Source organism: Sycon ciliatum, chromosome 7 (genome assembly GCF_964019385.1).
Source record: "Sycon ciliatum chromosome 7, ocSycCili1.1, whole genome shotgun sequence".
Lineage (NCBI taxonomy): Eukaryota > Metazoa > Porifera > Calcarea > Leucosolenida > Sycettidae > Sycon > Sycon ciliatum.
The window spans coordinates 4,691,368-4,706,091 of record NC_088649.1 but is presented as its reverse complement, the minus strand read 5'-3'; the positions used below and the strand labels follow the sequence as shown (position 1 = coordinate 4,706,091).

Here is a 14,724-nt window from a genome sequence, read left to right as displayed (position 1 = left end):
AATTCCGTGGTCTTTCAAGCCTAAACCTACTCTATCGCTCGTCGTCCAGCGCAAACGCTTCATAAAATCGCTGATCACTTTTGAAAAAAATAGCAGGCACACTGAGGATCGAGAACCTTCACCTTCAAAGAACTGAAACAAGCAAAGACTTTTTACTGGTGCAAAGTTGAAAAGTTATTCGAGCGAAGATTCTGACGCGGATTAGATTACTTGTCTGAACTGGTATTTCTATAACTAAAAGCGAGGAGAGCTCACATGGTATGCCGTTCCGTTCAGTTTTGTCGAGCTTGCATGGCGTTCAGTTCTGTTTGAAATTTCCTCTTGATAAATGTTGCTTTTCATTGAATTATTTTTTTAGACAATAGACCTTTCCTCTTCTTGCCATCTTGGTCTTGATTTTTCGCAGGGAGGTTCTCAGAGCGGGCTGGGTGGCCCGCCAGGAGGCGATGGCGGTGGAAAGAAAGATGATAAAGTGAGTATTACATCCTGCTGTTTGCTTCCTGCTACTGATGATGAGTTTTTTTGAAAGAGGAAAGGAGTTCACGCAACGCTTCTCAATCAGCGGTTTCTGAATTGCCATGATCTGTAGCCATTTTACGTAGAGAATAGTTGATCACGTTGTGTTGGCCTCTGATCGTAGCACGGTGTACTAGGCATTGACCCCATTCTCCCTTAAAAATTGTATTCAAGATTCGTATACTGTTTCAAATTCAACAGCATTAGATAAGACTATCCGGATATCCTTGAAGTCAGCAAAAGTAAACTGGCATGTCACTTGTGTGAAAAGGGGATAAGATATTTTTGCATCATATCCACAACTTTTCATTGGCTTCAGCTGCATGCCGTCTTTGATGTTGGGCAGGTCCAATACAAGGGGAAATACCGGTAACCCCACTGAAACATTTTCAAGCACTAACCAGATTGAGACCCGGGCAGTGTATACTCATGAGTATCTGCACTGCCATGTATCTTGTCTAATCTGTATTGCTGTTTCTCTCGTTGTGTCTATTGTGTGTGTGTGCGCGTGTGTGTGTGTGCATGCGTGTGTGTGTGTGCGTGTGTGTGCCCACGTGCGCATGTGTGTGTCCCGTATGTCCACGTGCATATGTGCGTTTTGCCAAGCAGAAGCGTAAGTATGAACCCCCAGTACCCACTCGTGTTGGCAAGAGAAAGAAGAAGTCCAAGGGACCAGACACGGCCAATAAACTACCCCCAGGTATGTAGATGGCAATGTATGGGTCTGCAGGAAGGTTGTTGTCCACATGTGTATGATTGTATAGAAAAGAAAAAGGACAAGAAACTACAAGTTTTGTTTGTATTCTCTATTTAGAGTGGGAAGTGCAAAACAGGCCCTAGCCTACTAACAATTGTCCCACTAGTGAGGGAATGCTACACTACACTATAATGTCCACTGTAGTGCCCACTAACACCACCAGTTACTAAACAATCAGCTCATGCGAGTCCGTACAGGTGTATGTGTTTGTGCTAGCCCCATTGTTACCAGATTCTGATGTACCATTGACGTATGATATGCAGGCCTGCCGGAACCGGTCCGGTTGGTCACGTCATCACCGCACCAACTAAACTTGTTGGCCACCGTCAGCGCATGTTTACTGCTGAGGAGGTTGTGTGTGTATGCGCTACATCATCATACACAAAGTAAAAGTATGAAAGGATAGGGTTTGGCCGGACTGATCAAAACCTGCTTCTGCCCGTCCTGATATCCCTACCCCCTTGTGTAGGGCGTGCACAGGTAACTGTCTTGGCCGTTTTATACCCATGTACTCCGTGTGGTGTAGACCAGGTGTGCATTGGTGGTCGATTCACATGACTTCGCCAGTTGTGTGGATTGGACAGTTATCTGGCGCGAGTCTTGATCTGTCTCATTCAGATCGTGTTCGCTATCGTTGCTACAAGAGAAAATCTGTGGGTGCACATCCAGTGCATGTGCGGATTTGCGTGCTTCTCTTACAACGGGCGTATGCGTGGTGTACAGTCATGGTACTCATTGTGCGTGTTAGTCACTGATCTAGATTTAGTTCTGTGGAAATGTTTGCAGCTCATTGTTTCACGGGTACTACAGTCGTCCCTCTCTAATCCGGCACTTGTTTATCCAGCACCCTTGCAAACCAGCACACTTTCTGGCAAAACGGATTTTTTCAGTTCATTTTCTACGCTTTAATCCGGCACTTGAATTCCGCCTCCAGCAGCGATTTTCTGCAACAAATCACTCAAACTGTACATAAATCGATTTTCTAATCCAGCAGTTGTACATCGCATACGGTCAGGGAGCATTGCAACATACACAACATATGTAACATACACCTGGGAATATCCTATTCCAGTGCATAGGATATTCCCAAGTGTATTTTAAAGACATGTATTACACAAAGTACTTGGATTGACACAGAAAATCCCTACGTTTTGACGTACGACACAAACATGTATGTTAACAGGTGGGCCGGGTTGGAGAGCAGGATTTGATAATCCAGCACCCTTGTTTATCCAGCAGAAAATGTCGTTGCAAAAGGTGCCGGATTAGAGAGGGACGACTGTACATGTACACAACCAGTTCAGTATGAAGTTCACCCGATATAACATTCATGAAAAAAGGAAGGAGAAAATGTTGTTTTGACTCCACCAAGTGTACAGATCATATACAGTCAGACAGTGGGCTAACAACTCTACCTCGGCTACGCAGTGCAGATCTTTACGTCCCTTGGAGGTACGTTATTGAACTGTTTCGCTTCATTTCCTCTCTCTCCTGTGTGTGTGTGTGTGTGTTTGTGTGTGTGTGTGTGTGTGTGTGTGTGTGTGTGTGTGTGTGTGTGTGTGTGTATGTGTGTGCTCCCGATGTTCAGTTACGCCTCATGCCAAATGCCGGCTACGCTTATTGAAGATGGAGCGTATCAAGGATTACTTACTAATGGAAGAAGAGCTCATCCGTAACCAGGAACATGAACGGCCTCAGGATGAGAAAATCGAGGTGCGTTGTTTGCTCATGTCCGCGTGTATGTGTTGGTCTGTTGATGCACACTGGACATTACTGTAGGCCATGAATCATGTTCGCGTGCGTGTGTGCGCACGCATGCACGCGTATGTTGAGATGTGATTACGATCAACGCCCACCCTTTTCTTGCTTCGATCTCTAAACCTGGTATTGTTGCAGTCATTTTGTTGCAGGATATTTGAGTGTAGACTGTAAAACGAAACGCCAACTTATCACTCTTTCTGTGTGTGTGTGTGTGTGTGTGTTTGCATGCATGCATGTTTGTGTGGTGCGTCTGTGAGGCGCATATGTGTGTAGCGTGTGTCAAAGAAAGAGAGAAAAAATGTGATCTAGAATAGTGATCCACTGCCCAGTGAAGACGCTTCGATCAATGGCATGGTGCAATACAGGGCTAAAGTAGTGGTGGTCAATTCCCCAGCCTTGCAAGCTGTAATGGTGCAATCTCAGCATTAGTTTCTTTGTCTCGTTTATTGTTTACGCTATCAGCGTTTCAGCTATGGACATGATGTTTCACTACTGCTGTTATTTACACATTTGCTTTGTGGGTATATAAAACAGTATCCAGATTTTTCTCATTACTGTTTTCTGGCGATCGCTTAGTGCATGAAAATCGGAGTATCCTGTTATTCTTGTTGGCATGATGTGTGTGTAGATGTTGTTGCTGTTTTTCTTCATGTGCGTTTGTTGTGGTTGTACTGCTGTGTAGGAGGAGCGCTCCAAGCTGGATCAGCTCCGTGGCTCACCCATGCCAGTAGGAACCTTAGAGGAGATCATTGACGATAACCATGCGATTGTCAGTTCCTCCATGGGCTCTGAGTACTACGTCAGTATACTGTCATTCGTAGACAAGGACCAGCTAGAGCCGGGCTGTACTATCCTGATGAACCATAAGGTACGTGTAACCCGGGCATGTTCTGGAGATACTAGTCGGTGACTGGTTGTGTGTGTCTATACGCGTGTGTGTGTGTGTGTGTGTGTGTGTGTGTGTGTGTGTGTAACCTCTCCCCTAACCTCTCTGACAGTACCTCCCTTTAGGGAGCGGCGTGGCCATTTCTGGCAGCTGTCAGTAGTAGTAGTAGTAGTAGTAGTAGTAGTAGTAGTAGTAGTAGTGTGTGTGTGTGTGTGTGTGTGTGTGTGTGTGTGTGTGTGTGTGTGTGTGTGTGTGTGTGTGTGTGTGTGTGTGTGTTGACCACATTTGCTCTCTCTCACACTCTTCACTCCCCCCCCCCCCCCCCCTGACTTTCTCTCTCTCTCTCTCTCACTCTCTCTCTCTCCTGTTTTCCTAGTATCCTCATATCAGTGTTTGCATTGTCAGTTGTATGCTTGTGGTGAAGGACAGTCTATTGTGTCCCTACTTTGTCTGTCAAACACACTTGGGTGTTAGCCCAGCAGATCAGCGTGCAGTGCAGGTAGAGGGTAGCTCGCAGGCGTAATTACGCACTCCGGCTCAACCCCAAGTAGTTGCTTGCCCCAAATGCCAGTTTATCAGCTGGTCCGTCTGGCTTGCATGTATGCACACTCACGCCTTTAAACTTAATTCTTTGTCATTGCTGTCATTGAAGAGTGTTCTGTGTTGCTACACACACACACACACACACACACACACACACACGGTCGCCTTTGCACAGGTTCATGCTGTGGTCGGTGTTCTGAACGAGGAGACTGATCCTATGGTGCGCGTGATGAAGCTGGAGAAAGCACCGACTGAGTCGTACGCTGATGTCGGTGGTCTCGATCAGCAGATCCAGGAAATCAAGGTTAGTTGCTAGAGTCTACCACATTTCTCTCCTCCTTGTTTGCTTGCTCCTCGTTTGTCTACTCCTTGTTCGTCTGCTCCTTTTTCTTGCTCCCCGTTCGTCTGTCTGCTCCCATCACCAAGCAGATGAAAACCAGTACATGTAGATACATGTACCGTAAAGTACCGCCAGAGCGCCCCGTCTCGCGAGAGCGCCCCACCTTGATTTTACAGCCAGGGAAAGGAAATTCGTATGGCAGAGTGCAACGAAGTTTGTACGGCGTGAGAACCGTACTATACTAAGGTCACACTTGGCAGGTTTTTGTGTGGAACTCATGTTCGCTTGCAGGCAAATTGAGTACGGATTGAGTGCACAGCGTGCGACGTGTGTACAAGGTTCGTGTTGTATGACCTACGGGTGGGAAATCACCTCCACAATACGACCACGAAAGGACGAGAAGGTGGGGCGCTCTGGCGTTACTTTACGGTACTTGTATACATCAGGCTTCGAGTGTAACGTATATGTATTGCAGAAGTTAGAACAGTACTTTCCACGTGGGAGATTGGGCCGAAATCGCCTGTGCGGTTTGTACCCCGAATTCTCGTTTCGAAGTATAATAGGGCTTGAAACTGCAGCTTGCCCCATTCTTAACAGCATTGTCTTTTGATTGATCAGCTGGCTTTGCGCAGCCGTCTCTATGGAGGTGTCTGGACAGCGGTCTGAAAAGCACTGCTCTAATTTTTGTCATCTTTTTGCTACTGTATGTGTATGAGTGTTTGTGTGCTCATTTGCACGTGTGTGTGTGTGTGTGTGTGTGTGTGTGTGTGTGTGTGTGTATGTGTGCACATGTGTGCACATGTGTGTGTTCAGGAATCTGTTGAGCTGCCGCTAACTCACCCTGAATACTACGAGGACATGGGCATCAAGCCACCGAAGGGTGTCATTCTGTACGGACCCCCAGGAACTGGTGAGTCTCTTCTGCGCCCGTCGGTCTGTACAGCGGGTGCCTACCGGTGTTGTGGAGTCTATTGGCTAGGATGAACTACAATGATCACACAGCAATGAAGCAAACTAATCTTTTTCCGCCGCTACTCGGATGCTGTCTGGTCTAGTGTTCCATACGAAACTCCGAGTAACGGCGGAAAGAGATTTGTTTGCTTCATTGCTGTGCGATCATTGTAATACTGGCTCTGTCCACTGGACATAGAGCACTATACGCAGCCTGAGGACCTTAGACAACTGGTTAGGATGAACTATACGGCTTCTATGTGTGACGTTTGTATGTACCCAGAACTTTCGTTGGCATGCATTGTCAGACATGTGTGAAGTCATCACTTCATGATGTTGTTCTGACATTGGTGCGTCTCTCCATGCTGCACGTGTGTGTGTGTGTAGGAAAGACACTGCTTGCCAAGGCTGTTGCAAATCAGACGTCCGCTACTTTCCTGCGTGTTGTCGGCTCGGAGCTTATCCAGAAATACTTGGTGAGTTTGTTGGCATGCCACTTCTCTGATATTAGACTCGTGGTCAGGCTTTCGTTTGACACACGCGCACACACTTTTTCGACCTTTTGACGCCCATCACCGGAGGCGATGATAGCGATGCTACAGCAGAAGCCATAGCAACTTGTCCTGGGATTGCACCAGTCAACAGCTTGCAAGCCTGAAGAATTGACCGCCACTATTCAGCCTGGTCTACACCACACAGCTATGAAATGGCTTTTCTGGCCAGTGAATCCCTACCGCACACGCACACACACACTCACACACACACACACACACACATATGTTTTGTTGGTGCCTTCAGGCCAGGCATCTTGTGTCATTCTGTCCTGTGCGACTGTTTCTTGACGGAGTCTATTCATTTTTCCCGACTACATTTAAATGTGCTGTGCAGGGAGATGGTCCTAAGTTGGTACGAGAACTCTTCCGTGTTGCAGATGAACACGCACCGTCAATTGTCTTCATCGACGAAATCGACGCTGTAGGAAAGAAAAGGTAAGTCGGATGGTTGTACACCTGGTATTTCTCCATCCAGTATGTTGAACATGAAGAGTTTGTGGATACAGTCAGATCCCGCTTAACCGCACACAACCGTTTCCCACAAAAATATCTGGATAGGCGAGGGAACCAGATAATCGAACACACATACTGTATGTATGCATGGCATACCGTAAAAGCCCGTGTATGGGCCCCGGGGGTATAGAATAGCAGCCTCGATTTCCTGGGCGTATACAAGGGCACGGGCATTATTTTGGAACCGGGCGTATACTTGGAATAGGGATAGCAGTAAGTATTGGGTATCAGTACCTGTACATGTACTGGTGTTTCCGGTATACCTGGGAGTATACATGGGCATGGGTGCTAGTTTGAAACAAAAGTGTTGACTTCCCCTGACTGGGCGTGTACACGGAGGGTGGGCGTAATTTCGAGTGGGCGTATACAGGGGCTTTTAAGGTATGCCGTAAATCGGTAACCAACCATTTTCTTCCGGCTGGCGAGGGATCCGAATAAAAAAGGACCGGATAAGCGAGGTCTGACTGTAGTTCCAAGAGTGTACACTCATACCTCGTTTCTCTGGGCGGTCCGGGACCGGGCACTGCGCGTAACTTTGTGAAATGTGACAAATGTCCATACCGTAATAACGCACATATGAGCACATGTGCTTATAAGTGAATTTTTGCTATGAATCCAATTTTCAAAAATGAATTATTTTTCACCTAAGCGCACATGCGCGGTCACAGTTCATTTGCCAAGAGTCTTTGTGTTTGACTAGGTCTTGTAGTGTCAGTTTCATGGTTCCTGTATACTGTTTGCAGGCTTTTATCCGTGATTTTGTCAAATTGAGAATTTTGGTAGTGCTTCGCCTATAAGAGCATGCGCTTATAAGTGAGAGTGCGCTTATATCCTAATACAGGCACATGCGCCTATATGTGCGTTACTACCTCTCAAGTCACATACGAGTACATTTTGATGGGGAACGGCCATAGATATGGCATATGACGTCACTATTTCCACCGAGCGTGACGAAGGAGTAGTAATATTTCCACTAAAACTCACCCAAATGGTACCGGTAGACTGAAATGCCAGTAACTTCGGGGTCCGGATATACCAGGTATGAGTGTACTCATCACCCCCCAAGAGTGTACAACTGCCGTCACATTTTCACCTAGGACGGTGACAGAACTGCCGTCGTGTTTGTGGCCAAGTCTTGAGTGTGCTTCGTCTTGCGTGTGTGTGTCCTGGCCATGTGCAGATATCAGTCGTCATCCAGTGGTACGCGTGAGATTCAGCGGACTATGTTGGAGCTGCTCAATCAACTGGACGGTTTCGACTCCAGAGGCGATGTCAAGGTACGCAGCAGCACATGGGACACCACACTGGGCTGTTGGAACGACTATAATTACTTGTATTCAGAACATTACTGTCACTCAGTGCCCCGTCTCACCTCCCCCAGGCACTGCTTCTCCTATGGTGGTGGCCTGGCAAAAGTGAAACTTGCTTTCTTTCTCTCTCTCTCACTCACACACACACACATACACTCTCTCTCTCTCTCTCTCTCTCTCCTCTCACTCTCTCTCTCTCTGACTTTCTGCTCTGCTCTCCTTTCTCCTCTCTATTCACAGGTGATCATGGCAACGAACAGCATTGAGTCGCTAGACCCTGCCCTGATCCGACCGGGGAGAATAGACCGAAAGATCGAGTTCCCCTTGCCGGACGAGCGGACCCGCCGTCGCATCTTCACCATCCACACTGGCCGCATGATGCTCAGTGACGACGTCAACCTGGAAGAGTACATCATGGCGAAGGATGACCTCTCCGGCGCCGATATCAAGGTACATGCACAGCGATTTGATCTTGAGAATCCAGCACAGCATTTGTGCTACGGAAACTCTGCTGGACTAGAGAGAGGGTGCTGGATTAACGAATCTGATTTACTACTGCAATGTGCATGAAAACGACATTTTGGTAACTGAAAGTTATGCTGGTTTATAGAGGGTGATCCCTGTTGCAACTGAGTGCACTGGAAGGACTGAGAATTGATTGCACTTGACCGCTGTTGCAACTGTGCACTGGAAGGACTGAGAATTGTTTTCACTTGCTGTTGGTATATGCTACTGTTGTCATTGTTGCCATCTCTGTCTTGTTTCCACTCCGTTCAGGCTGTGTGCACCGAAGCTGGTTTGCTGGCACTGCGCGAGCGACGTATGCGTGTTACAAACGACGACTTTCAGAAGGCCAAGGAGAACGTGCTCTATCGCAAGAAGGAGGGCGCACCCGAAGGCATGTACTTATAGTGCGGCAGCAGCCCTTTCTTCTGTACTCTCTCTCTCTCTCTCTCTCTCTCTCTCTTTCTCTCTCTCTCTTTCTCTCTCTCTCTTTCTCTCTGTCTCTCTCTCTCTCTCTCTCTCTCTCTCTCTCTCTCTCTCTCTCTCTCTCTCTCCTTTTGATGTGTGGCCGTAGGCCATACATTCGACAACTGCTCCTAATCCAAGGTTGGAATGCGGAATGCTGCCATCTGAGCTGCTCACCAGGTGCTCAAACCTGCAGAAGAATGCCTTTGTGTATAGATGTGTATGTATAGTGTGCCATGATCCCACATTGAACATTTTTTGCTTATTGTTTTTCTGCTGTATTTTACCAAATCATGAATCTCCCGACTTGTGTTGCCAGGGGGATTTCCCTTCGGCTCAGTCCTTTGAAAACCGTACGGAATACGCGTCTTGGACGCGACACCAGGCGAGACTTAACACGCTCAATATTTTATTCCTTGTACATACCGTAGCGCGTGCCGTGTCTCCCTTTTTCCGCTTTCTCCCCTGTTGGTTTTTTTGTTGTTGTTGTGGCTTGGCTTGGTCCAAACCCATTCACCGTAGCCATGGCTGTATAGCAGCTGCTGCGAATAATAGTCGTATTTTTTGTCTTGCTTTTTTGTTACTTGTACATGTATGATCGTGTTTGCGTGTAGTTTTATTTTAGTCTGGTTTGAATAGAGATCACTGTACCGAAGAGAGTAAGAGCTCCTGGTTTGAAGTGAGAGTTCGAAACTGCACGCATGCCAAAGACTAAGTGAGGGACTGCAGCAGTCAAGTCTAACTGTGATACAAACCACGGCCTTTTCCTGTACTGTACAAGCAATAGCACCCAAAACATAATAATTTAATACGGCCTTGGCTGTGTACGGTAAAATGACAGTACGAGGTGCAGGAAAGGAGTTACTGTGTCGCATAAACAAAAGGCCCGGGATGATTCTCCCGAAGCTGCACACTCTGGTTACTTTATGCTGTCCCCGGGGAAAATTGCGGAAAAAAATCGCAAAAAACGCGGGGAAAAACGCGGCATAATATGGCTTAATTTGCGGTGAATTTGCGGTAAATATGCGGTGAATGCGGCAATTTTCAGTGAGTATGTAGTGAAATCAATCAGTTACAAGTCTCTGGTGTACTGTAAGACATGTATATATAACGAGGAAGCAAATCTAACGTTTTAACGGATGACATTTCTTCGTTATAATAAGATCCGTTGAGGCCGTACTGCTTCATATATGCTGTGTGTGGATATGGCAGAATACTGCAAGATCGTTAACATATCTTCTCGTTAACCTATGAATTTTGGACAATCGTTAAATTTGCGACTCGTTATAATAACATGTCTTACAGTATAAAGCACCCATTATTTGAGTAAAAAGCCGCCACGATGAGACGTTGCTGACCGAAAAGTGCACTGTGTGTACGTGTAGTGCAACAAAAAAGTTCAAAAAACGGGGGGAAATCGCGGAAAACGCGGTCTTTTAAAAAATCGCAAAAAACGCGGAAAAAAACGCGGCCGCGGAATCACAATTTTCCCCGGGGACAGTTTATGTATACTCTTGCTAGCTACATGGTGTCATTCCCATCAGGGAGCAGATTATAAAAGTATTCTACTTAGTTACTGCTCCCCAATTCCTGCGCGCGGGCCACATCGAGTCATTGAATTTTGCTTGACGTTCTAGTTTGTCTCGGTACCAACTCGCACACACGCACAAACACACTCACACAGGCTGACTCACAGGCAATGCAACGGTAGACAGCCGGACCACACAACGGGAGCAAGACTAGACTGATAGATACTGATAAATATAACGATTGTCTTCTTCAGAATGATAGTGATTGATGATGCTCTGCAAGTAACCACTTCAAACTTACGATCATGCCAAAATTCACAAAAGAATTATAGTTTCTTGAAGAAACTTCAGCGAAACAGGGCTCTAAAACAAACATGATAATATAATTATGACATGTAATGGTGTCACTATGTTTCCGATGCCCGGCTTTTTGGCAACTAGCTATTAATTTAAACACGGGTAACGGATACACACACACACACACACACACACACACACACGCATGCATGCCTGCGTATCAGGCCAGGCTATCTGCACAACAGACACCGGAGCAAATGTGTCCAGGCATTGATGCAGCGCTGTTTCCCTAGAAACATGCTTTACAGATGCAGAGGTTGACACAACTCCACCACAGGCTAGTGCACAGACACACGACATTCCCGACGTAGTGGAACGTGAGCAGCAGCAGAGATGAACGGCAACAGGCCAGTACAATTCGTGTTACTGGTAAGAGCAGCCTTGTTTGTTCAAGCACAACATAGTCTTCATGCCACACACACGCACACACACGCGTTTGTGGGTTACTCGGCCACAAGAACTGATTAAACTCCGGGGGTTGCATGCTTGGGTGTTGCTGATGTCACGCTGCCGGTGAGGAAGCTCCAAACAATCCAAACTCCTCACTAGGCTACGTTCGTCAACATGGGACTGTGATGGCACTGCTGCTGCCGTTGATGGTGGCGATGGTGGAGGTGTTGCTGTTAGTGCTGGTGCTGGTGGTGGCACTGTTGCTGATGGTGGCGGCGGCGGTGGTGGTGTTGCTGCTGCTCCTCCTCCCGCTGGTGCTGGTGTTGCTGCTTGTGCTGCTGCTGGTGGTATTGCTGCTTGTGCTGGTGGTGTTTCTGTTGCTGCTGCTGAGTGCTGGTCTTCACTACAAGTCTGAGCACTGGCGACGCTGCACCTGGAGCTGCTCTCGGACTCCGCCTGAGAACTGCAGTTCCCCGTACTGGCCGCTGCTGTGGCCGCCGGGCCAGAGCGCGATGGCGTGAAGTTTAGACAAGAGCATTGCCATCACGGATGCCGGGTTGACGGCTACTATCACTAGGAGGACGAAGCTCACTGACCCAGCCACCACCGACGGTGGCCTACACCTAAAGTGCGTAATAAATGATGGGCAGCAGAGCATTGCCATCACCGATGCTGTGTTGACGGGTACTAATACCCCAGGACCAAGCTCACTAAGGATATTAGTACCCCAGGACCAAGCTCACTGACCCAGCCACCACCACCACCACCGACGGCAGGCTATGCGTACAACGCACAATAAATAATGGCCAGTAGAGCGAAGACAAGCGCGATGCGGCCGCCGCCATAGCTGCTGATGCTGATTGGAGGCGAGAAGGGCGGTGGTTCCGACATGTATCAAACTCATGGTGCAAGTGGCAGGCCTTCATATTCCTGAGATGGCGAGAACAAGAGCACGAACAAGAACAGTATCAGCATCAACAGGGAGGGACAAGAGCCTGAGGGAGAAGCAAAACCGAGAACGAGACACAATAATCATGGAGAGGGAGGGGCACGCCTATCTACATTAATTTTGTAGACATTTTACCAGTCTACTTCGAAGTAGTTGCCTCCCACAAAGGGAATCGTGATGTGAAGAAGTGTGATGTGCACTCGAATATTCACACAATAGAGAAAGAAGGAAAGAGAGAGAGAGAGAGAGAGAGAGAGAGAGAGAGAGAGAGAGAGAGAGATGGAGGAGTCGAGATGTTGGTCAGTACCCAAGAAGATGAAAGCCTTCTCTCAAAAACCCCGCCCCGGCCTAGCCACTTCTGAAAAACGTTATCTGCCCCCAAGACCCACATACGTGTTTCAACAATGCAATATCAATGGAAAATATTTCAAATATACTGCTCAATAGCAGGCGGATAGCATGGGTCAACTAGTGCTGGTCGCTGTGTAGTCCCAGACCTGCAAACACTGCACACTGTAAAAGCAGAAATATTCGGTGGTGTCTTATTTTCGGTAACTTTGGTGCGACATTTTTACCGAAACATTTTGTATAGTACTAGTACACTTACCTGGAAAGCGGGTTTACCGAAAATTTCCCTCCACCGAACTGTCGATTTTGGAGAATACCGAAAATATTACACCACCGAAAATGTCTGCTTTTACAGTAGCTGTACACTGGTACAGAGTTCGGTGTAGCCCCAAACCTACACTACGCCAGCAAAGGCTTCTGCACTACTGATGCAGCGCAGTGCTAACTTGTCCATGCATCCAGGCCTGACTGAGCACACAACAGTCACTGCAGCAACACAGTCCATGTTGTTGTTGTTGTTGTTGTTGTTGTTGTTGTTGTTGTTGTGGTTGTTGTTGTGGTTGTTGTTGTTGTTGTTGTGGTTGTTGTTGTTGTGGTTGTTGTTGTTGTTGTGGTTGTTGTTGTTGTTGTGGTTGTTGTGCTTTTATTTATACAGTGTTGTCGTTCAACTACTGTAAACCGTGAAATAAATTGCCATGGTCGAATTTCTGCGAAATTCGCGACCGCGTGGAAATCGCGAAATTTAGACAGTGCGAAAAGGAGATCCATGAAAGGTTTAGCAAGAATGCCATTCTGCAATCGCAAAATTAAAACCTCACAAACCTGTCCGGATTCTGAAAATGCGAACTAAAAAAATGCTGCGAAAATTTCACGCTTTACAGTAAACAGGCAATGGTGCCTTCTCACAAGGAGACGACTTAGAAGAGGAGAGGGCAGCCAGAGAATGTCTCTTACCATCGGTTGTGTCCAGAAATCTCTAGGCGGTGGGATTACTTCCAGAGTCCTGAAACAGCACATGCAAACAACACGCAGAATACGTTAGAACATTTCCTTTAAATTAATGCTGTGGGCTGTCTTTTTATTTCATGGAGAAGGCGGAGAGCCCGAATGTGCATACGTAAAGAAAAAAAAACAATAAAAAAAGTTTGGACACTTCCTGTACCTTCATACTCATATCTGAGACAAATGTGATTGGGCAAACCGCCACCAGTCACATTCGCATTGCTATTCACTCTGAACTTCAAACATATTTATCCCTCGACGTTTCGGTCTTACAACCATCATCAGGAACATTGAGTTGTGGTGGTTCACCCAAAAGACATTACTTTCGGTAAACAAGAGGATTTCTGTAAAATATTCACTGGTTTGAGCGGAAGGAATTTTTCCAGCCGTGCTGCGACCCACTGTTAATTGGGAACTCGTGGCCTGGCACGAGGGTAACATGGATGCAGCTAATGGGATTTCGGTCTTTGACCACTTGGTGGTGGGTCTGATCTACTCACCTCCCACCGTTTAGGCGCTGCATCTGCGCCTTTGATCCTAGAGGGTGATGGCGTTCCCACGACGGATGCGGAAAACTCGGCTTGCAGCCGAGTCTCACGCGAACCGTGAAATTTATTGTATTAGTGAGAGAAAGATTCAAACGGGAAAGTCTAAAGAAAACAATTCACTGTCACCACCAGGACTAGAACCAGGGACCTTCTGTAAAACAGCTTGATTATGGCAGGTAAAAACCTGAACACAGACAATGCCCTAACCTTGCTGCACCAGCCACCATCGCCTACAGGGATGGACAAACAGAACATATACAGGAACCAGACAAGCATGAGAACTTTTCAACATTTCATTAAATTTAGAAGTAGCAGAAGCAGCAGGAAAAAGAACAACAAATAATGAAGATTTGAAACAACAACCACAACACAGGGGCGTAGCAGCCAGTCCGGCCGGTACGGCTTTGGCCGGACCACTTTCTTTTTAACACAATGCCAAAGTGCCCAGAATTCAGGATTTTGCACCCTAATTTCAAAATTTCCCCCGGTGGAGACCTCTTC

At 47.0% G+C, this 14,724-nt stretch overlaps 2 protein-coding genes across 2 annotated transcripts in view; one reads left to right on the top strand and one right to left on the bottom strand.

Annotated features, from left to right (window-relative positions):
• The first annotated feature begins 103 nt into the window (after nt 1-103).
• Nucleotides 104-9,755, top strand: LOC135820806 (26S proteasome regulatory subunit 4-like). Its single transcript, XM_065333851.1, has 12 exons — nt 104-258; nt 407-472; nt 1,126-1,216; nt 2,862-2,986; nt 3,717-3,902; nt 4,639-4,767; nt 5,617-5,713; nt 6,142-6,230; nt 6,643-6,743; nt 8,002-8,098; nt 8,372-8,581; nt 8,909-9,755. The coding sequence occupies exons 1-12, from the start codon at nt 256-258 to the stop codon at nt 9,041-9,043; spliced, it is 1,329 nt and encodes a 442-aa protein (XP_065189923.1). The 5' UTR covers nt 104-255; the 3' UTR covers nt 9,044-9,755.
• Nucleotides 9,756-10,845: 1,090 nt separating this feature from the next.
• The window catches only part of LOC135820809 (2-aminoethanethiol dioxygenase-like), a 14,485-nt gene continuing 10,606 nt past the window's right edge, over nt 10,846-14,724 (bottom strand). The window contains exons 7-9 of the mRNA XM_065333855.1: nt 14,431-14,453; nt 13,628-13,676; nt 10,846-12,306 (exon numbers count right to left, since the gene is read on the bottom strand). Of these exons, the coding sequence (XP_065189927.1) occupies nt 12,277-12,306; nt 13,628-13,676; nt 14,431-14,453 (102 nt within the window). The 3' untranslated portion in view covers nt 10,846-12,276. The remainder of the gene's footprint in view (nt 12,307-13,627; nt 13,677-14,430; nt 14,454-14,724) is intronic.